This window comes from Nomascus leucogenys, chromosome 15 (genome assembly GCF_006542625.1).
Source record: "Nomascus leucogenys isolate Asia chromosome 15, Asia_NLE_v1, whole genome shotgun sequence".
Taxonomy (NCBI): domain Eukaryota; kingdom Metazoa; phylum Chordata; class Mammalia; order Primates; family Hylobatidae; genus Nomascus; species Nomascus leucogenys.
In genome coordinates this window covers 107,607,414-107,630,891 of record NC_044395.1, presented here as the reverse complement: position 1 = coordinate 107,630,891, position 23,478 = coordinate 107,607,414, and the positions used below count along the sequence as shown (strand labels likewise).

The window sequence follows — 23,478 nt, the reverse complement described above, 5'->3', positions numbered from 1 at the left end:
CCTCAGCCTCCCGAGTAGCTGGGATTATAGGTGCCTGCCACCGCACCTGGCTATTTTTTGTATTTTTAGGAGAGATGGAGTTTCACCATGTTGGCTGGGCTGGTCTCGAACTCCTGATCTCAGTTGATCCACCCACCTCCCAAAGTGCTGGGATTACAGGTGTGAGCCACCGCTTTCAGCTGCGGCCCTAATTCTGTAGTGGAAAGTTAGCAGTAAGATAAGGACCCCAAACCTTAGTTGAGTACACCTAGAAGAAAATACTTTTATGGATCATGTTTCAAAAACAGCCCGGTGCTGCATCACAGGAAACTGAGGCAGAAGGATCCCTGGACCCTAGGAGTTCCAGGCTAGCCGGGCAACATAGCAAGACCCTTGTTTCTTTAAAAAGAAAAAAAAGGAACAAAGAACCAAACAAAAAAAAAACCGCAGGTGATAAATAAAGGCAGACATCCTTGTTGAATTTTTTCTTTTCTTTTTATTTACATTTTTTGAGACGGAGTTTCACTCTTGTTGCCCAGGCTGGAGTGTAATGGTACAGTCTTGGCTCACTGCAACCTGTGCCTCCTGGGTTCAAGTGATTCTGCTGCCTCAGCCTCCTGAGTAGCTGGGATTACAGGTGCCCGCCACCATGCCCAGCAAATTTTTTGTATTTTTCAGTAGAGATGGGGTTTCGCCATGTTGGCAAGGCTGGTCTCGAACTCCTGACCTCAGGTGACCTGCCCACCTTGGCCTCCCAAGGTGCTGGGGTTACAGGCATGAGCCACTACCCCAGCCTGAATTTTTTCTTTTCAGTTGGCAGTTCGGAATAACATAAAGGAAAATTCTGTAAATCCTCTTTATCTTTTCATTATTCTCGCTCCCTACCCCGTGGTCCTTATTTTTTGAGACAGAGTCTTGCTCTGTCCCCCCTGGAGTGCAGTGGTACGATCTTTGCTCACTGGAACCTCCACCTCCCGGGGTCAAGCAGTTCTCTGCCTCAAGCTCCCGAGTAGCTGGGATTACAGGCACCTACTACCATGCCTGGCTAGTTTTTGTGTTGTTAGTAGAGATGGGGTTTCACCATGTTGGCCAGGCTGGTCTCAAACTTCTGACGTTAGGTGATCTGCCCACCTTGGCCTCCCAAAGCAATGGGATTGCAGGCATGTAATCCCAGCTGCGCCCAGCTATTTTCTCTGTCCTTTATAAACATATATCCTTCCAGACCATGTTCTTTATATACCTTTACAGTTAGGTATGTATGAGTGTGTTTATGTGTATATATGTAAATTTTACCATATATGAGAGCATATAGATTATTAGGCAACATACAGTTTTCACTTAACAATGTGCCTTAAAAATTATTGTTCATTGGTTAAAACTGAGTGGTGTAGATGTGCATATTTAACTCTACCCACTGTTGATGGACATTTAAATTGTGTCCATGTTTCACTAAAAAAAATTGCTGCATTTGTACTATGAAAAAAAACCCTATAGAGCACTCAAATGTCCACTAGAGGTATCATAGATAAATTGTGGTGCATTCTTTATTTTTTTATTTATTTATTTATTTTTTTTTTTTGAGACGGAGTCTTAACTCTGTCGCCTAGGCTGGAGTGCAGCAGATGATCTCAGCTCACTGCAGCCTCCACCCCCCGAGTTCAAGTGATTCTCCGGCCTCAGCCTCCCGAGTAGCTGGGATTACAGGCGCCTGCCACTGTGCCTGGCTAATTTTTGTATTTTTAGTAGAGATGGGGTTTCACCATCTTGGCCAGGCTGTTCTTGAACTCCTGACCTTGTGATCTACCCGTCTCGGCCTCCCAAAATGCTGGGATTACAGGCATGAGCCACCGCGCCCAGCCCTGGGGTATATTCTTAGAAAGGAATACTAAGCAGCAGTGACAAAATGAACGTACCATAGTTATGTGCATCAATGTGGCTTAATCATAGAAACAATAATATTTACTTTCGGAGGGCAAAGCAGAAAGATCATTTGAGGCCAGGAGTCAAAACCAGCCTGGACAATATAGCAAGACACTGTCTCTAAAATGTTTTTTAAAAATTAGCCAGTGTGGTGGCACACGGATATAATCCCAGCTACTCAGGATGTTGAGGGAGGAAGATAGCTTGAGCCCAGGAGTTCGAGGCTGCAGTGAGCTGTGATTACACCACTACACTCCATCCTGAGTGACAGAGCAAGACCCTGCCTCAAAAGAAAAAAACAGACTGGCACGCGGTGGCTCACGCCTGTAATCCCATCACTTTGGGAGGCCATGGTGGGTAGATTACCTGAGGTCAGGAGTTCAAGACCAGCCTGGCCAACATGGTGAGACCCTGTCTCTACCAAAACTGCAAAACAGGCTGGGCGTGGTGGCTACTTGGGAGACTGAGGTAGGAGAATCGCTTGAACTGGGGAGGTGGAGGTTGTGGTGAGCTGAGATGGCGTCACTGCACTCCAGCCTGGGTAATAGAATGAGACTCCATCACAAAAAACAACAACAACAAAAAATGTGGCTGGGTATGGTGGCTCACGCCTGTAATCCCAGCACTTTGGGAGACCGTGGCAGGCGGATCACGAGGTCAGGAGATCGAGACCATCCTGGCCAACATGGTGAAACCCCGTCTCTACTGAAAATACAAAATTATCTGCACCTGGTGGTGCTCGCCTGTAATCCCAGCTACTTAGGAGACTGAGGCAGGAGAATCACCTGAACCCAGGAGGCGGAAGTTGCAGTGAGCCGAGTTTGTGCCACTGCACTTCAGCCTAGGCCACAGAGTGAGACTCTGTCTCGGGGAAAAAAAAATACATATGTATATTGTGCTTAAAGATCTGTCCATGAGGAAGCTAAAGGAACATAATGACTGACACCATGAGGGTAGAGGGCATGTCTGGTGTGGCTGTGATGGCAGAGAAGCCTGGGAAGACTCAATATTAACAGGTTAATATTTTGATATTTTAATAAGCCATGTTATATTTACTTTTTTTTTTGCGACGGGGTTTCACTCTGTCACCCAGGCTGGACCACAGTGTCACGATTGTGGCTCACTGCAACTTCCACCTCCCGGGTACTATCTCAGCCTCCCGAGTAGCTGGGATTACAGGCGTGCACCACCATGCCCAGCTAATTTTTGTATTTTTAGTAGAGACAGCATTTCACCATGTTGGCCAAGCTAATCTTGAACTCCCGACCTCAGGTGACTCCCGTCTCTACCTCCCAAAGTGCTTGGATTACAGGTGTGAGACACTGCGCCTGACCAATTTACTTGAATTTTTGTTTCTTTTAAGAGGATGTTGGCCTGGCTCACGCCTATAATCCAAGCACTTTGGGAGACCGGACGGGTGGATCATCTGAGGTTGAGAGTTCGAGACCAGCCTGACCAACATGGAGAAACCCTGTCTTCTACTAAACAAACAAACAAACAAACAAAAATATGTAAAACTAGCCGGGCATGTGGCGCATGCCTGTAATCCCAGCTACTTGGGAGGCTGAAGCAGGAGAATCACTTGAACCTGGGAGGTGGAGGTTGTGGTGAGCCGAGATCGCACCATTGCACTCCAGCCTGGGCAACAAGAGCAAAACTCTCATCTCAGAAAAAAAAAGGAGACAGGATTTTACTCTGTCATCCAGGCCGAATGTAGTTGACATAATCATAATGCAGCTTTGAATTCATGGGCTCAATTGATGCTCCTGCCTCACTCTCCCAAAGTGCTGGAATTATAGCCTTGTGCCACCTCACTGAGCTAATTTTATTCTTTATATTATATGCATTTGTTAAGCTGTTTCACAATAAATAATACTGTGGTAACAGCCTGATGAATATATTTTATGTACATTCTAGTTTCACAACAGTAAAGATTCCTAGTGGTGTATTGCTAGGTCAAAGGGGTATGTGCATTCTAATTTAATAGAGCCTGTGTACTTGCCCTCCAGAACATTCTAGTCTTTAACTCTAGCCATCCTTAAAATTGTTAAATTCTTGGACCTGCCACCAGATAGAAGACTTTTAATATATAACGGCATTAAAAATTAATAAATGGGGCCGGGCGCGATGGCTCACGCTTGTAATCCCAGCACTTTGGGGGGCCGAGGCGGGCGGATCACGAGGTCAGGAGATCGAGACCACGGTGAAACCCTGTCTCTACTAAAAATACAAAAAATTAGCCGGGTGTGGTGGCGGACGCCTGTAGTCCCAGCTACTCGGAGAGGCTGAGGCAGGAGAATGGCGTGAACCTGGGAGGCGGAGGTTGCAGTGAGCCGAGATTGCGCCACTGCACTCCACCCTAGGCGACAGCAAGACTCCGTCTCAAAAAAAAAAAAAAAAAATTAATAAATGGGATTAGTGGGAAGATTTTGTTTCAGAGAATTTGATAATAAAGAGGGAATATTAATGATCAGGTAAAAGGAGAGCCAGGCTATTATAAGGTTAAGGACTTAATAAAAAGTTTTAGGCCGGATGCATTGGCTCACCTTTAATCCCAGCATTTTGGGAGGCTGAGGCAGGAGGATTACTTGAGTTCAGGAGTTCAAGACCAAACTGGGCAACATAGTGAGACTTTGTCTCTACTAAAAAAAAATGAGGCTGGAGGGAGGTCAAGACTGCAATAAGCTGTGAGCATACCACTAAACTCCCACCTGGGCAACAGACTAAGACTGTGCCTCAAAAAAAGAGCCAGGCGCCATGCCTCACATCTGTAATCCCAGCAGTTTGGGAGGCTGAGGTGGACAAATCACTTGAGACCAGGAGTTTGAAACCAGCCCGGCCGACATGGCAAAACCCTGTCTCTAAAAAAAAAAAAAAAAAAAAATTAGCTGGACTTGGTGGCAAATGCCTGAAGCCCCAGCTACTTGGAAGGCTGAGACAGGAGAATTGCTTGAACCCAGGAGGTTGATGTTGCAATGAGCCAAGCTAGCTCCACTTTTCGCCAGCCTGGGCAACAAAGATTCCATCTCAAAAAAAAAAAGTTTAAAATATTAAAAGCCATTTAAAGTCACATTTTTACTTCTAATCCTGAAGATGAAGGATTAACCAAAGTAGCGGTTTTCACATTTGAGGTATTTTTGGCTTTTTTAAAAAATTATTATTATTTTTTAGACGGAGTTTTGCTCTCGTTGCCCAGGCTGGACTGCAATGGTGCAATCTCGGCTCACTGCAACCTCCACCTCCCAGGTTGAAGCGATTCTCCTGCCTCGGCCACCTGAGTAGCTGGGATTACAGGCGCCCAGCACCATGCCCAGCTAATTTTTTGTATTTTTAGTAAAGGCAGGGTTTCACCGTGTTGGCCAGGCTGGTCTTGAACTGACCTCAGGTGATCCACCTGCCTTGGCCTCCCAAAGTGCTGGGATTACAGGCGTGAGGCACCGTGCCCGGCCATTTTTGGCTTTTTAACTGGCAGTCATTTAGACTGTGTGAATTAGTTTGAGTATGCAGGTGTTGCAAAGCAAAAAGAGTTCATATTGTGTGCTCCGTTTAAGTTGGTAGACCTCTTCTCTTTTGGAGATTCCCATTACCAATAGCACCAACTAGGTAGGTGGGTTCAATATAGATGTCTGTAGGTCTTCACCAGTTCAGGAAGGAAGTTACCAGATGGTTTAAAAATAATGATGCATGCCGGGCGTGGTGGCTAATGCCTGTAATGCCAGCACTTTGAGAGGCCTAGCCGGGCGGATCACCAGTCAGGAGTTCGAGACTAGCCTGATTAACATGGTTAAACCCAATCTCTACTAAAACTACAAAATTAGCCAGGCTTGGTGGCACATGCCTGTAATCCCAGTTACTTGGGAGGCTGAGGCAGGAGAATCACTTGAACCTGGGAGATAGAGGTTGCAGTGAGCTAAGATCATGCCACTCTACTCCAGCCTGGGCAACAAGTGTGAAACTCTTGTCTCAAAAAAAAAAAAATTATGATGCAGCCTGGGTGCAGTGCTTACACCTATAATCCCAGCACATTGGGAGGCTGAGGCAGGCAGATTGCATGAGTCCAGGAGTTCAAGACCAGCCTGGGCAACATGGCAAAACCCCATCTCTACTAAAAATACAAAAATTAGCTGAACACGGTGGCACCTGCCTGTAGTCCCAGCTACTTGGGAGGCTGAGGTGGGAGGATCCATTGAGCCTAGGAGGTCGAGGCTGCGGTGAGCCGAGATCATGCCACTGCACTCCAGTCTGGGCGACAGAATGAGACCCTGTCTCTAAAAAATAATAATGCTAATAATGTTGCTCTTTTGAGCACCTTCCCCTGCAACTTGTTAAAGAATTCTTACATACTCAGGTTTGCTGTCTAGCTGTTGCAAGTAATTGAAGCAGTGGTATTCTGGAAGAGAAGATTAGAAAAGGTGTTAAGGAGAAGGGGAAAGCAGAAACTTCAGGGTAATTTGATAGGCTACAGTAAAGTTTACTTATAGATGTATTTTAAGAAAGTTGATTATAAAGGATTTTTATTTTATTTATTTATTTTTTGAGATGGAATCTCACTCTGTCACCCAGGCTGGAGTGCAATGGCGCAATCTCGGCTCACTGCAATCTCTGCCTCTCGGGTTCAAGCAAATCTCCTGCCTCAGCTGGGACTACAGGCACATGCCACCACGCGTGGCTAATTTTTTGTATTTTTAGTAGAGACAGGGTTCTAGTGTGTTAGCCAGGATGGTCTCATGATCTGCTCACCTCCAAATGCCAAAGTGGTGGGATTACAGGCGTGAGCCACTGCGCCCGGCCCTGAATTGTTTTTGGGTTATAAAGACAGTAGGCTGACATGTTTGAAGAGTTTTAACAAATAAGTAAAACAGGCAAGAGAGAAAGAACTAATAATCTTTTGCAGATATCTGCTATGGGGAAAATGTATATAGTGTTCTGTAAGTATTGGTACTTTGGTTTAATTTTACATGTTTTCTTTTACAGCAATTGGTGCTGAAAATTCAGAAAAAATAGATGAGAATTCAGATAAAGAGGTGGAAGTAGAAGAATCTCCAGAGAAAATAAAAGTACAAACAACACCAAAAGTGGAAGAAGAACAGGATTTGAAAGTATGTATATTACTTAATGCAACTTGACAAATTTTTATTATTATTATTATTATCATTATTTTGAGACGGAGTCTTGCTCTGTCACCCAGGCTGGAGTGCAGTGGCACGATCTCAGCTCACTGCAACCACTGCCTCCTGGGTTCAAGCTATTCTCCGGCTTCAGCCTCCGCAGTAGCTGGGATTACAGGCATGCACCACCATTCCCAACTAATTTTTGTATTTTTAGTAGAAATGGGGTTTCACCATGTTGGCCAGGCTGGTCTTGAACTCCTGGCCTCGTGATTCCGCCACCTTGGCCTCCCAAAGTGCTGGGATTACAGGCGTGAGCCACTGCGCCTGGCCTGCCAAATTTTTTTTTTTTCTTTTTTTTTTTTTTTCCAAGACGGAGTCTTGCTCTGCCATCCAGGCTGGAGTGTAGTGGCCTGATCTTGGCTCACTGCACCCTCTGCCTCCCAGGTGCAAGCACTTCTGCCTCAGCCTCCCAAGTAGCTGAGATTACAGGCACCCACCACCACGCCTGGCAAGTTGTTTTTTTTTTGTTGTTTTTTTTTTTTTGTGAGTCGGAGTCTCACTCTGTTGCCCAGGCTGGAGTGCAGTGGCACGATCTCAGCTCACTGCAAGCTCCGCCTCCTGGGTTCACACCATTCTCCTGCCTCAGCCTCCCGAGTAGCTGGGACTACAGATGCCCGCCACCACGCCTGGCTAATTTTTTGTATTTTTAGTAGAGACGGGGTTTCACCGTGTTAGCCAGGATGGTCTTGATCTCCTGACCTAGTGATCCACCTGCCTCAGCCTCCCAAAGTGCTGGGATTACAGGTGTGAGCCACCGCACCGGGCCCCAATTTTTTTTTTTTAGTGCCATTTAACTGCTTTCTGTTAACAAGTAGTAAAATAATTAAATAATAAATAAGTAACAAGTAAGTAAAATAATTATATTCTCTTTACTGTTTCCAAACCTAAATTGTTTACTTGGTTAGGGTGAAAAGATCATATTTAAGTCTGAAATAATTAAGGCTGACTTAATACTGAGAAATTATCTAAAATTCTAACTGCTCAATTGCTTTCTTCAAATTAAGCCTCTGTTTAAGAAGCAGTAGCTTATAGGCTTCTCTAGTTTGGGAGAAAAGTCACAGATTTAATTCCTGTGTGAAATACTTGTCTTTACACAAAGGCAAATTTAGTTTGAATTGCATTTCTAACCTAATCTCATGGGAGAGTTGGACCAAATAAGTATTGGCTATTTAAGGGTGGTCTGTTGGAAAAACCACTTAACATATTCTTTTGACTTGACAGAGTATCCAGTTACTAGTTAGGGAACAACCAAGTAGAAGGGACTGGAATAATTAATTTTGTTTCAGGCTTCAGCAGGTGGCTAATATAAGCAATTAATGGATAAATGGCAATTTGACAATATTGGTATTTATATCATTCAGGATCTATTTTTTCCAGCTTTGTTGAGCTGTAATTGACTATACATATATCTTGCATGTACTATGTCATAATTTGTTATATGTATATATTATGATATGATCACAAACCAAGTAAAGTAACTTACATGTCACCTTACCTTGGAGAGTTGTCTTGTGTTTGTATGTGGGGATAGCACATAAGATCTATACTCTTAACAAATTTCAGGTATAACAATACCTGTAGTCACCATGCTGTGCTTTAGATTTCCAAATTTTTAATTTTTTTTTTTTTTTTGAGATGGAGTCTTGCTCTGTCACCAGGCTATAGTGCAGTGGCTTGATCTCAGCTCACTGCAACCTCCGCCTCTGGGGTCAAGCAATTCTCCTGCCTCAGCCTCCCGAGTAGCTGGGACTACAGGTGTGCACCACCATGCCCACCTAATTTTTGTATTTTTAGTAGAGACGGGGTTTCACGATGTTGGCGAGGATGGTCTCTATCTCTTGACCTTGTGATCCGCCTGCCTTAGCCTCCCAAAGTGCTGGGGATTACAGGTGTGAGCCACCACACCCGGCCCCAAGATTTATTTTATAACTGAAAGTTTGTATTCTTTGACCAACATCTCCCCATATCCCCGTCTCCAGCCCCCAGCAACCACCATTCTAATTCTACTCTTTGAGTTTAGCTTTTCAATATTGGGATCCATTTGCAACTATTGAATTCCATGTTGTATTAGAATGCATTATGATGGGCTGGGCACAGTGGCTCACATCTGTAATCTCAGCACTTTCGGAGACTAAGAGGGGAGGCTGACTTGAGACCAGGAGTTCAGGAGCACCCTGGGCAATAGCAAGACCTTTGTCTGAAACAAAATAATTGTTTTGAACAGTTTTTAAAATGCATTGTGATTATGTAGATATGCATTTGATTCCTGTCATTATTTGTCACTTTGTTATTTGTATTATGTTACTATAAATTAGAATTTTATATTCTGGATAACTAAATACAGCTGTTTGGGGAAGGCTGTTTATAGGCAGACCCATATTTCTAATGTCTATAAGAATAAATGAAGGATTGTACATAATACAGAAAATGTTACGGATTCTAGTTTTACTTTTTTTCTTTTTTGCATTGTAGTTTCAGATTGGAGAACTGGCAAATACCCTGACAAGTAAATTTGAATTTCTAGGCATTAATAGACAATCCATCTCCAACTTTCATGTGCTGCTCTTACAGACTGAGGTAAGTCTTTTTTTTTTTTTTTTTTTTTTTTTTTTTTTTTGGCATAAACAGTTAAGTGTTTGAATGAAATGCTGTATGTGTTATGACTCTGTCTTGCTTACATTTTAAGCCTAAATTTAAATTTTTAACCTTGAAGAATATTTGAGCCAACAATCCAGGAAATAAAACTGTATTAACCAAAGCACAGTAAATAGACTTTTTTCTCACAAATTAAAATTATATTCTCATGGTCAGATGAGGCCATGTAATGTTGTGAAGGTGTAAGTGTTAAAGCATTATAAGTCTGTTTAAAAAGAGAAGTTGAGTCCTGTTTGTAACCTGCATACTTTACAAAATGGCAGGGCAGGATTAGGTAAGGAGCTCCTGTGGGAAGCTGACTAATTTTCTTAAGAACTGAACCCTTGGCCAGGCACGGTGGCTCACACCTGTAATCCCAGCACTTTGGGAGGCCGCGGCAGGTGGATCACCAAGGTCAGGAGTTCGAGACCAGCCTGACCAACATGGTGAAACTCCATCTCTACTAAAAATACAAAATTAGCCAGGCGTGGTGGCACATGCCTGTAATCCCAGCTACTCGGGAAGCTGAGGCAGGAGAATTGCTTGAACCCAGGAGGTGGAGGTTGCGAGCAAAGATTGCTCCACTGTACTCTAGCCTGGGCGAGAGAGCCAGAGTCCGAGTCTGTCTCAAAATAAAAAATAAGAAAAAAAGAACTGAACCCTTAACTGTGATTACTAACAGTACTGGAATAAGTGAACTATCTCCCAAAAAAAGTAAAACTACTGGGGAAACCAATCTTAATAAGTCCAAAGGGGAAGACAAAACCACTGCTACTCATTTTCACACATATTGGAGAGTTGGTAGTGTAAAAATATACTGGAGCCCAATTTCATTTTTCAGAACTCTGCCGTGTACTTAAGATGTTTTTTGAGACGGAGTTTCACTCTTGTCATCCAGGCTGGAGTGCAGTGGCACAATCTTGGCTCACCACAACCTCCGCCTCCCGGGTTCAATTGATTCTCCTGCCTCAGCCTCCCAAGTAGCTGGGATTACAGGTGCCTGCCACCACGCCCAGCTAATTTTTGTATTTTTAGTAGAGACAGGGTCTCACCTTGTTGGCCAGGCTGGTCTTGAACTCCCAACCTCGTGATCCACCCGCCTCAGCCTCCCAAAGTGCTGGGATTACAAGCGTGAGCCACCATGCCCGGCCTTAAGATTATTTCATGAGATGAAGATGGGGTTTATTTTCCTCTCTGGTCTACTCCTGCCAGAGCACAGGGATATAGTCTTGGAACAGAAGGCTTATATCTAACCCTTTGCCTGTGTCTCCTGACATATAATAATAAGTCTTTAACTTATTTGTCTGTTTATTCTAGACTCGAATTGCAGACTGGCGGGAAGGGGCTCTTAATGGAAACTACCTTAAACGAAAACTTCAGGATGCAGCAGAACAACTAAAACAGTATGAAATAAACGCCACTCCTAAAGGCTGGTCCTGCCACTGGGACAGGTACGCACTCTTCTCCCCTTTTCACCTTTCACCTTTGACATCTCAGACATGATTTGTGATCACCACCATCTGACGACATGACAGCCTGTCTGGAGACTGAGAGCAGCTGCAGTTAGCGGTGCTGGGCAGGCAAAGCACCGCAAGCACAAAGTTTGGCCAGCCACACATTGGAGAAACAAAAGCAATGTTTAAAGTGTTCCATGTAACGGATTTTTTCCCAAGATACGGACAAAGCTGGTTTTTACTCTCCAGAGTGTTGCACGGAGTAGGGCGGGCTTGGGGGTTAAGCGCATGCGAGAGCTCTGTGCGCTTTACAGGACCTCTGGAAGCAACTACTCCTGATTAACCTCGGTGAAGTTAAGGAAAACTTCGTGGCTGAAGATGTGAATGAAGAACAAGATTACTATCCTCTGCCAGCAGGTCAGATGAAAACATTTCTTTATATATTTGGCTTTTCTTGATTTTTTTTTCGTTATTTGAAATCTTTGCTCTTTTATTTTTCAGCTCCCAGATCCTCTCCCTCTCTTTAGCTTTCACTGTGTTTGATATCAAGAATATGAAATGTGAATTCCACGGTCCAAGAGGGGAAGAGTCACCTTTCACAAACTTCGTTGTTCTCTTCTTTGGAAGGGAAATTAGTGTTCTAGGCGATTGAGTCCCTTCATTAATGAAACTTGAAACCCTGTTATGCATTGGCAAATAACAAAAAAAGAGAAAAGTGTTTTCTAAGTCTCATCTGTTGGAGTGAGAGGGTTCAGGGCTGTATTCACAGAGTTGCTGGCAGTGCAAATAGCTTTGAATTATCCTTGGTTCTGCATTCTCAATTGTCAAAGCTCTTTGTTGCCTTTGTGAATAGCAGTCCATTAAGAGGTTCGTCCCTGTGAGAGCAGACTGCTGTCCTGGGACAGGACCAAATGGAAGTGTCTTTGTAGGAGAACGGGTTTTAAAACATGTGTTTTCTTTCTTGTAATTTAGGGATCATAGACGATATTTCTATGTAAACGAACAGTCGGGCGAGTCTCAGTGGGAGTTTCCAGATGGTGAAGAGGAAGAAGAAGAAAGCCAAGCACAAGAAAGTAGAGATGAGACTCTTGCCAAACAGACCTTGAAAGACAAAACTGGCACTGATTCAAATTCTACAGAATCCTCTGAAACTTCCACAGGTGAGACAATTTGCCTTGTACTAATTGGGCCAAAATGACTTTAGAGGAAAAATCTTATTAATTTACATTATTAAAAGAAAAGATTTTATGTCATAATAATATAAGTTTCTGATTGAGAATAGTGGCGTGAACTAAAACAAGGAATGCATGAGTGATTATGGTTGGAAATCAGCATACTATTGTTATCATGTGTAAAACTATGCCCCAAAATGAAAAGATAAGCCAATAGATTTTGATTTTAAAAGATTGTTTTATAACCATTCTATCATGCCACTGACTAAGCTGTGGGTCTCCAAAAATAGGAATGCTTGTGCTAAGGAACTAGATAGTTGAACTGTCAATATATGTGGCATGCTGAGATTTGTTCTACATTTCTATACAACACTTAGTCTGTTCATATTGCAACCTCATTTCTCACCTCCGCTAATCTTACAGAAAGGGTGGTTGGTACAAATCAAAATGATATGAAGAAATGCCATTAGTACTTGTTTCAGAGAAGCAAAATAATTGATCATGAAAAATCACCAGCAATCTTCTGGTCTAAAACAATTGGCAATAGGATGGCTCATTCCATTTTTAAGGTACTCTTAGAAGAATTTAGTTTAGTTACATACATTTTTTAAAAGATAGGCTTTCATGCTCCTCAGTTCCTTTAGTTTTTAAAAAGTTTCCAATGTGTAAAGAAACTTCCACCTGTTAATCTTAAGAATTGGTAGCTATTTGTTAAACCAGTGGCATATGAAGTTAAGAGTCTATGAGTCGTTTCTAAAGTAATAGATCTTTGAAAATTTAAAAAAGTGAAATTTGTCAATAACAGAGTTAGGAGCTGAATTCTTTTGTCTAAAACTTATCCAAATTGATGCTTGTATTCCTGGCTCCCTGATCATAGTAGAAAAGCACTAGTAATGTACCAAATGAAACTGGTTGTGTGCCAGATGATTTTGTTAACTTCTTAAATAGCCTAGAAATCGTCAGTAGGTCACATACAACTGCAGTGGTAATTTTGGAACATAGCAAAAGGCTGATTTTATTCTACTTCACATTTTAGAAGTGCATTTTCTCAAGTTACAGGGCATTTCACTTCCCTTTTACATGAAGAGATTTTCTTTTGAATATTTTTCCTCTCTTTTGGTAGCAGTGATAGATATGACTAATAATATATTGGTTCTTTTTGTTTGCTTTTTAGCAGTTAATGAACTGAAGAGGCTTGATCGTGGTTCTGGACTAGGTGGCTCCACTCCTGACCACTGTCAATGTCCCTTATATGTTCCAAAGTTGAAAATTCCACTGTTACCAATTCTGAATGTTCTGTGAACACTTTAGATGAGTATTAAGCTGTTTTCTCCCTTTATGACACACATAGTTGATACTGCCTGGTAAAAGGAGGCTCTTGAGCCATTCCTATTTAATTAGAACTAGTTGTAGTGTAGGAAAAAGCCACTGATAAAACAGGTTATATTCTTAAGCCTGTCTTTATTGAGAACCCTAGAATTGCAGGATAAACTTGATCTAAGTAAAATCCAAATCTTACACTAAGTTCTGTGAGATTTAAGAGCAATAATCAACAGTTCTAAGCCTAATAAAGAGAGCTCTTAATCAGCTCAGTGGTGGTTAAAACCAGCTGTCTTTTAAAGAAGAGAAAAAACAAAATACAGCAATGCCCTGTCTCTTCAGAAAATTGTTTTAAAAAGTTAGCCAGGCATAGTTAGTGGCCCACGCCTGTAGTCCCAGCTGTTTGGGAGGTTGAGGTGGGAAGATTGCTTGAGCCCAAGATTTTGAGGCTGCAGTAAGCCATAATTGTACCACTGCACTCCAGCCTGAGCGACAGAGAGCAAGACCCTGTCTCAAAAATAAATTGGGGGTGTCGGGCGCGGTGGCTCACGCTTCTAATCCCAGCACTTTGGGAGGCCGAGGCAGGCGGATCACAAGGTCAGGAGATCGAGACCATGGTGAAACCCTGTCTCTACTAAAAATACAAAAAATTAGCTGGGTGTGGTGGTGGGCGCCTGTAGTCCCAGCTACTTGGAGAGGCTGAGGCAGGAGAATGGCGTGAACCCGGGAGGCGGAGCTTGCAGTGAGCCCAGATTGCACCACTGCACTCCAGCCTGGGTGACAGAGCAAGACTCCGTCTCAAAAAAAAATAAAAATAAAAAAATAAAGTGGGGGAAGGGGTGCAAAATTACACTGTGAGAAGCCAAGGAAGTTTCAAAGTTCTATTTATTTTTCTAAGTCATTTTTAATCATTATTTGTTGTTTCAGTGTTTGAATTTAACATTGTGTTTTTAAAGATGGAGTGGGTTCTAAAGATGAGTTGGGTTCAAGATGTCCAACATATCTTTTATATTGGGCCTATGTCACTTAGGTGAAGTTTAGCTCCTTTTTCTTTTTAATCTCTATGGAACAATTTATATAATTTCTTGCTTTAAATTGCTAAACTGAGCTCTTCATTCAAAATACTAAACAATAATTTCTCTTTGGGGGGAAAGTTAAGGAAGGCTTTCTATACATAGAAATAAAGATGCCTAGGCCAGGTGTGGTGGCTGATGCCTGTAATCCCAGTACTTTGGGGGGCTGAGGCAGGTGGATCACCTGAGATCAAGAGTTCAAGACCAGCCTGGGCAACATGGTGAAACCCTGCCTCTACTAAAAGTACAAAAATTAGCTGGGCGTGGTGGCAGGCGCCTGTTGTCCCAGCTACTCAGAGGCTGAGGCACAAGAATCGCTTGAACCTGGGAGGCGAAGGTTGCAGTGAGCCAAGATCACGCCATTGCACTCCAGCCTGGGCGACAGAGCGAAACTCTTATATAAAAAAAAAATAAATAAAAAATAAAAAGACGCCTAGAGAAACAAGGTTCTTAGGTGCAGTGACTCATTCCTGTAATTCCAGCACTTTGGGAGTTTGAGGCAGGAGGATCGCTTGAGCTCAGAAATTCAAAACCAGCCTGGGCAACATGGCAAGACCCCATCTTTGCAGAATATTAGTTTAGCTTGGTGGCATGAGTATGTGGTCCTAGCTACTTGGAAGGCTGCAGTTGGGAAGGATCATTTGAGCCTGGTAGGTTGAAGCTGCAGTGAGCTATATTCACACCATTGCACTCTAGCTTGAACAACAAAGTGAGATCCTGTCTCAAAAAGAAAAAGGAAAAATTAGAGCTCACAGCTGTAATCCCAGCACTTTGGGAGGCCAAGGCGCGCAGATCACTTGAGGTCAGGAGTTTGAGACCAGCCAACGTGGTAACACCCTGTGTCTACTAAAAATACAAAAATTAGCCAGGTGTCGTGGCGGGTGCCTGTAATCCCAGCTACTCGGGAGGCTGAGGCAGGAGAATCGCTTGAACCCAGGAGGCAGAGATTACAGTGAACCGAGATTACACCTCTGCACTCCAGCCTGGGCAACAAAGTGAGACTCCGTCTTAAAAAAAAAAAAAATTAAGAATTTGTATTCTCATAACATATTCAGTTTTAAGCTTGTAGCTTTTAAATCTTTGCGCACGTAATAAAAGCTGCGTAGGCCAAGCGTGGTGGCTCATGCTTGTAATCCCAGCACTTTGGGAGGCCGAGGCAGGAGGATCACCTGAGGTCGGGAGTTCAAGACCAGCTTACCCAATATGTAGAAACCCCACCTCTACTAAAAATACAAAATTAGCCGGGCGTGGTGGCATGCCTGTAATCCTAGCTCCTCGGGAGGCTGAGGCAGGAGAATCACTTGAACCCGGGAGGCGGAGCTTGTGGTGGGCCAATATCACACCATTGCACTCCAACCTGGGCAACAAGAGCAAGAGTCCATCTAAAAAAAAAAAAAAAAAAAAAGCTGTATATACCGCTTTAATCTGTCCTTGGGCTGCAGACTTAAATATTCTCTTAAACAGCAAAAATACCAACTAGGTTAAATTTAAAAGCAAGGAGAAGCATCATTGTAATACGACATCTATGTGTATTCAAACTAGAATTATCTGATGGTCTTCGTAAGGTAAAGGAGATAATTGTCATTGCTATGACACAGCTTTTATAATTTGAATAAACTTAGTTGGAGATTCAAGTATTTTTATTATTTATTTTCATGTGAGACGGGTAATGTGCTGATCTCATAACAAGGTTTGAGGGAGACACATTGTACGTGAGAATTTGAAGTGCTTATAAAATACAAAAGCAGAGGCCGGGTGCAGTGGCTCACATCTGTAATCCCAGCACTTTGGGAGGCCAAGGCACACAGATCACTGGAGGTCAGGAGTTTGAGACCAGCCTGGCCAACATGGCGAAAACCCCTCTCTTACTAAAAATACAAAAATTAGCCGGGTGTGGTGGCATGGGCCTGTAATCCCGGCGACTCGGGAGGCTGAGGCAGGAGAATCGCTTGAACCCTTGAACCTGGGAGGCAGAGGTTGCGGTGAGCCAAGATCGCATCACTGCGCTGTGGCGTGGGCAAGAGAATGAGACTCCATCTCAAAAAAAAAAAAAAAAAAAAGAAAAAAGTATTGGATTCACATATTCTGAAAATGCTCGTTTGTGGCTACATTTATCAAGTCTAGTTTAATCTCATATTTACACAGAGTTGAGTTAATTCTAATTAGCTTTGTTGGAGGTCATAAACCACATTATTAACCTTGAACCGACTCTGTTTCCTTGAGTTCCTCTGCATAATAGCATGTCACCATCATAAACATGTTGGTATTGCATTATGCTTCTAGAGGAGACATCCACCAATATTGAAAATCGGGCTGGTCCAAGTGCAGTGGTGTTTACAACTGATTGATCACAACCAGTTACAGACTTTGTTTCTTCTCCAGTCCTACTGCTTCACTTGACTAGCCTTTTTAAAAAAAGAAAGAAAATAGAGAAAATCTTAACTTATATTTACCCACTATATGTTGTGATTAGTTTAATAGAAGGGAGTTTAATCCTTAATAATTAAGTTAATCCCTAAAGTTTATTAACTTAGTTCTGATGTAGTCCTTGTGTACTATTATATAATAAGACTACTTGGCCATACTTGACTTTGTCTAAAAGTTAATGCATAAATTAATATTAAATATGGCCAAATACAAAAGTTTAATGAGTCATTTGAGGTCATTTAGCCAGAAAACTGCATTTATGTTCCTGGTGAATTTTTTTCAGTGTACTTTTCCAAAAGTAGCAGTAAGCAGCTGTCTTAAAATAATTAAGGAGACAGTGGGAATGATGTCGTTAAAAGCCTTTTACACAATGTATTGTCTGTCTGTTCCATAAAAAGTAAAACTACTCTATTCGTGACCAGCTTGGGCAACATAGTGAGACCGTCTCTTTAAAAAAAAAAAAATTAAAAATTAGCAGGTATGGTGATGCACACCTGTAGTCCTAGCAATTCGGGAGGCTGAGGTAGGAAGATCGCTTGAGCCAAGTGTTTGGGGTTAGAATGAGCTATGTTCGCACCACCTACACTCCCGCCTGGGCAACAGAGCAAGACCCAAATGGCTCATGGTTGCTTTGTTTGTTTTACCTTGTTGAGTGCCAGTGTGTATTTTGAGCAAAGCAGTGTAAATGGCCTTCTTGCCCTAGAGTCTTTCATAATTGAGCCTTATTTAATCTACCACTTTTGACAATGAAATTTAACAGGTGACTTCTTCTGGGTATCTACTCCAGGTGAAGTGAGATTTTTTTTTGATTGAGATGTCTAAAGCTCTTGGATTCCTGGTATTTCACCAGGACATCTTAGTAAAACAGGAAGTATCAGATGAGGAATCAGACTTGAGTTCTAGCTCTGGTCTGGCCACTAACATTGATATGATCTTGGGCAAGTTAGTTCCTGCCTGGGTTTCATTACCTTTAACTGAGGAGGTTGAAATAGATGATTTCTCATGTCTCTTCTACTCCTAAATTCTATGATTTTAGGGAGAAAATCCCCTTCAACATTCCTGGGATATATATGTAATAGTCCCATATATTGTGAAACTTCCCTATTGACGATAAAGAGGGCTGGGGAAGGCTAAAAGTAAGTATATCCTATTTTCTCTAATCTTTAAAGGTTTTCCCAGCACAGAAAAGACAGTAATCAATGATGGCTTTTACAAAGTTTGAGGAAAGCTGATCCTGCAACTTTTCAGCTGCAATTTCATAATGTAGACTTCAGCAACAGCAATTTCAAAACCTCTGCAGTTTTAAAAAATCTGAGTTACATACTTCGAAGATTTATTTTCTTAAATTTCATTTTTATCGCAAAAGTAAAAATTGCCGTCCCTAACTTTTGTCTCTGTGATTTCACAAATGAATGTAATGTATGCAAGGGTGTGAAGGAATGATATAGTTGCCAGTAGCACCTTGCAAATGGATTTTTAAAATTTAGTAACCCAAATTAAACACAATGGGTAGAACTTTCCTGAGTATTTTGAATGAATACTCTGGGTTGTCTTTACTCACTTTGTCTAGCTCACTAGAAAATAAAGTATGTGGAATAATTATTGCAGGTGCACATTATTCACTCACTCCTTCACTTTTGAAATATACTCCAGACTATTACCTTTTATTTGTGTATGTTGAAGCTTGTGAGTGTTTGAAATCAAAAACTTCAAACTACAGATTGAGATGACTGCATTGTCTCGTTGAGTTGATGTAATATTCTTCTACTCATCCATAAATATGGACCCAAAGGACAAGTATAATACAGATGGGGAAGGTGCTATGAAGTACATCAATTTATCTTTCCATGGAAGTCATTTCTGAACTGAGTTGTTGAATATTTTAGCGATATCAGTATAGAATAGATGCCTGTGGGCCAAATTTTTTTCAAGGAAGGAGCCACTCCCTGCTGTTTGACACCACATTCTACATTGTTTTGTACACTGTGCTAGGTTCCTATAAATGTTTATCTTACTGACCAGTTGAACATTTCTATGAATATAAGCCAGGGAGTTTTTTTCTTGCTTTTTCCCTGACTCTTACCTGTTTTCATAGGTTCTCTTTGTAAAGAATCCTTTTCTGGTCAAGTTTCTTCTTCATCACTCATGCCACTTACTCCATTCTGGACCCTCCTTCAGTCAAATGTTCCTGTGCTTCAACCTCCATTACCCTTGGAAATGCCACCACCCCCACCTCCACCTCCAGAATCACCTCCACCCCCTCCTCCACCACCTCCTCCTGTGGAAGATGGTGAGATCCAGGAGGTAGAGATGGAGGATGAGGGAAGTGAGGAGCCCCCTGCCCCAGGAACAGAGGAAGATACCCCTTTGAAACCTTCAGCACAAACCACAGTTGTAACTAGCCAGGTAAGTAATTCCCTTTGGCATTCTGAATGACTTTGAGGACTGGAACATGATTGACACCATGTTTTATTTTAGAAGCGTATGTTTAAAGGCCGGGCACGATGGCTCACGCCTATATCCTAGCCCTTTGGGAGGTCGAGGCAGGAGGATTGCTTTAGCCCAGGAGGCTGCAATGAGTCATGATCTCACCACTGCAGCTTGTGCAACAGAATGAGAGCCTGTCTTAAAAAAGGAGGTGGGAGCGGGCTATGTTTTAACCATGGCCTTCAGCCACTGATTACAAATGTTTGTGTTTCAGAGTTCAGTTGATTCCACCATCTCTAGTTCTTCTTCCACTAAAGGAATAAAGAGGAAAGCTACAGAAATTAGTACTGCAGTGGTTCAGAGGTCAGCTACCATTGGCAGTTCTCCAGTTCTCTATAGCCAGTCAGCTATAGCTACAGGTAATTGTGAATAGAGTGTGGTTTTTCCTCAATGTATTGTTTCTTTTCTTTACAGCATTAGATGCCATAAAAACTAAAGAAATGTTAAAGGCTCTTGATTGCAAAGACTGTCAGTATGCATTTATTTTACTTAAAAAAAAAAAAAAAAAAAACTTTTAACAGTTTAGCTGAACGTGCACAGTGGCTCACACCTATAATCCCAGCACTTTGGGAGGTTGAGGCAAGCGGATTGCTTGAGCTCGGGAGTTGGAGACCAGCCTGGGCAACACGGCAAAAGCCTGTCTACAAAAAAGACAAAAAATAGCCAGGTGTGGTAGTCTGCACCTGTAGTCCCGGCTACTCGGGAGACTGAGATGGGAGGATCACTTGAGCCCTGGAGTTTGAGGCTGCAGTGAACTGTGATCACACTGCTATACTTCATCCAGTCTGGGCGACAGAGCAAAACTCTGTCTCAAAAACACAAAAAACGTTCAGCACATATCCTTCCAAATTGTCTTTTGTATATTTATGTACATTGGTGATTTTGATGTATAGGTAGCTTAATGCCAAGGTATTCAAAATTAATATATTTTGCTACTAGCAAATATGGCTGTGTTTTTTAGAAAAGGATATATTGGAATCATTTTCTATGTGATCTAATCCCCACTTCTCTTTTCGTTGCATCTGTTCTTGTCATGATGTCCTTTTTATAGTATCATTTTATGTTTTCTGTGTTAGGTCACCAGGCAGCAGGGATTGGAAACCAGGCAACAGGAATTGGACATCAGACAATACCAGTTAGCCATCCAGCAGCAGGAATGGGTCATCAGGCCAGAGGAATGAGCCTGCAGTCAAATTACCTTGGACTAGCGGCAGCACCTGCAATTATGAGTTATGCAGAATGTTCTGTCCCAATTGGAGCGACTGCTCCCTCATTGCAGCCAGTTCAGGCCCGAGGTGCTGTGCCTACCACTGCCATTATAGAACCACCACCACCACCTCCTCCTCCTCCTCCACCACCACCACCAGCTCCCAAAATGCCACCACCTGAAAAGACGAAAAAAGGAAAGAAAGACAAGGTATAATAAATTTCCCTTTTTAAAAATTTTTTTTAAAGATTTTATTGAGGTTATATTCACATAACATAAAATTAACCATTTTCAGGCTGGGCACTGTAGCTCATGCCTGTAATCCCAGCACTTTGGGAGGCCGAGGCAGGCAGATCACTTGAGGTCAGAAGTTTGAGACCAGCCTGTCCAACATGGTGAAACCCCGTCTCTACTAAAAATACAAAAATTAGCCAGGCCTGGTGGCACAAACCTGTAATCCCTGCTACTCGGGAGGCTGAGGCAGGAGAATCGCTTGAACCCAAGGAGTCAGAGGTTGCAGTGAGCCAGGATCACAGTACTGCACTCCAGCCTGGGTGACAGAGCAAGACTCCATCTCAAAAAAAAAGAAAGAAAAGAAAAGAAATTGAAATGTCCAGCTTACTTTCTCAGTGGGGGGACCTTATTGAAGAAATCTGTTTGTCTCAAGTGCTGGGAGGAGAATCAGCTTGGGCCCCCATACCTAGTCCTCCCATGAGTACAGTACTCAGTCATGTCAACTCCTACTTGTTGAGCCAGCATCACCCAGACAGGTCTTCAAACATACAACTGCTTCTCTTAAAAAAACAGGGATAAGCTATTAAAGAGGCTGAGGCGGGAGAGTCGCTTGAACCTGGGAGGCTGAGGTTGCAGTGAGCTGAGATTGTACCACTGCATTCCAGCCTGGGTGACAAGAGTGAAACTTTGGGCCGGGCGCGGTGACTCACGCTTGTAATCCCAGCACTTTGGGAGGCCGAGGCGGGCAGATCACGAGGTCAGGAGATCGAGACCATGGTGAAACCCTGTCTCTACTAAAAATACAAAAAAATTAGCCGGGCGTGGTGGCGGGCGCCTGTAGTCCCAGCTACTCAGAAGGGCTGAGGCAGGAGAATGGCGTGAACCCGGGAGGCGGAGCTTGCAGTGAGCCGAGATCGCGCCACTGCACTCCAGCCTGGGCGACAGAGGGAGACTCCATCTCAAAAAAAAAAAAAAAAAAAAGTGAAACTTTGTCTTAAAAAAAAAAAAGGGGTGGGGGGATAAAAATTGGTCTTACAGACAAAAAAAAAAAAAAAACCCTCTGTTTTGTAGAACCTTTCTTCTGGCAGGGGGTGGCTTGGGAGTAGATAAGGGAAAAATACATCTATGATAAATATTTTTTTTTCCTTTTTTTTTTTTGAGTCGGAGACACCCACCACCACCCCCGGCTAATATGACAATTTGCTTTGTTGGTCTTTCCAGTTTTATTTTTTAGCTTTTATTTATTGTTTCTAAATCATTTGATAGGAACGTTGCATCTATTTAAAATTTGAAAATTGAAATGCTGTAATTCTGAGGAGACGAGATAAAGGCAATATTTTGAATTGCATAGGGTAGGGAGGTTAAAGGAAATTTATATGACCTGATTTTATAAAATACCACATTTACAAATTATCACCTTTTGAAACGGAGTCTCAAAAAAAGGGGCAAAAAAAGTGCATGTTTATTATAGACGATTTAGACAATGAAGGTAAGCGAAAAGAAAAATAAAATATTATACCATTATACCTTCTCTTAGAACTAACTGTATCATTGATTTTTTTTGGCAGAGGGAAGGGAGACAAGAGTCTCTGTCACCCAGGCTGGTGTGCAGTGGCATGCTCTCAGCTCACTGCAACCTCTGCCTCCCAGTTCAAGCAGTTCTCATGCCTCAGTCTCCTGAGTAGCTGGGACTACAGGCATGTGTGTCACCATGCCAGGCTAATTTTTGTATTTTTTATATTTTTAGTAGAGATGGGTTTCTGTCATGTTGGCCAGGCTGGTCTCAAACTCCTGGCCTCAAGTGATCCACCCACCTTGGCCTCCCAAAGTGCTGAGATTACAGGTGTGACCCACCATGCCTGGCGTCATTGATGTTTTATTTTATTTATTTATTTATTTTTGAGACAGAGTCTTGCTCTGTCGCCCAGGCTGAAGTGCAGAGTAGCTGGGACTACAGGCGCCCACCACCACGCCCAGCTAATGTTTTCTATTTTTATTAGAGACGGGGTTTCACCGTGTTAGCTAGGATGGTCTCGATCTCCTGACCTCATGATCCACCCGCCTCGGCCTCCCAAAGTGCTGGGATTACAGGCGTGAGCCACCGTGCCCAGCCGATATTTTTAAAAATCTCTTTGCTTTTTTTCATATTTAATTATGGCTATTTATTTATTTGAGACAGAGTCTCGCTGTGGTGCCCAGGCTGCAGTGCAATGGTGCAATCTTGGCTCACTGCAAACTCTGATTCCCGGATTCGAGTGATTCTCCTGCCTCAGCCTCCCAAGTAGCTGGGACTACAGTCGCCCGCCGCCACCGCCCTCTGCTAATATGGCAATTTGCTTTGTTGCTCTTTCCAGCTTTATTTTTTAGCGTTTTTTCTTTTTTTTTTTTTTTTTTAATCAC

The 23,478-nt window shown here is 42.6% G+C and overlaps 1 protein-coding gene and 1 pseudogene across 2 annotated transcripts in view; one reads left to right on the top strand and one right to left on the bottom strand.

Annotated features, from left to right (window-relative positions):
- Positions 1 to 23,478, top strand: part of FNBP4 (formin binding protein 4) — a 52,006-nt gene that overhangs the window by 24,011 nt on the left and 4,517 nt on the right. For both annotated transcript variants that reach the window (XM_030828639.1, XM_030828640.1), the window contains exons 9-15: positions 6,874 to 6,998; positions 9,543 to 9,647; positions 11,022 to 11,155; positions 12,131 to 12,318; positions 19,246 to 19,556; positions 19,852 to 19,996; positions 20,714 to 21,054. In XM_030828639.1, the coding sequence (XP_030684499.1) occupies positions 6,874 to 6,998; positions 9,543 to 9,647; positions 11,022 to 11,155; positions 12,131 to 12,318; positions 19,246 to 19,556; positions 19,852 to 19,996; positions 20,714 to 21,054 (1,349 nt within the window). The remainder of the gene's footprint in view (positions 1 to 6,873; positions 6,999 to 9,542; positions 9,648 to 11,021; positions 11,156 to 12,130; positions 12,319 to 19,245; positions 19,557 to 19,851; positions 19,997 to 20,713; positions 21,055 to 23,478) is intronic.
- LOC115830577 lies at positions 16,380 to 16,471 on the bottom strand (annotated as a pseudogene).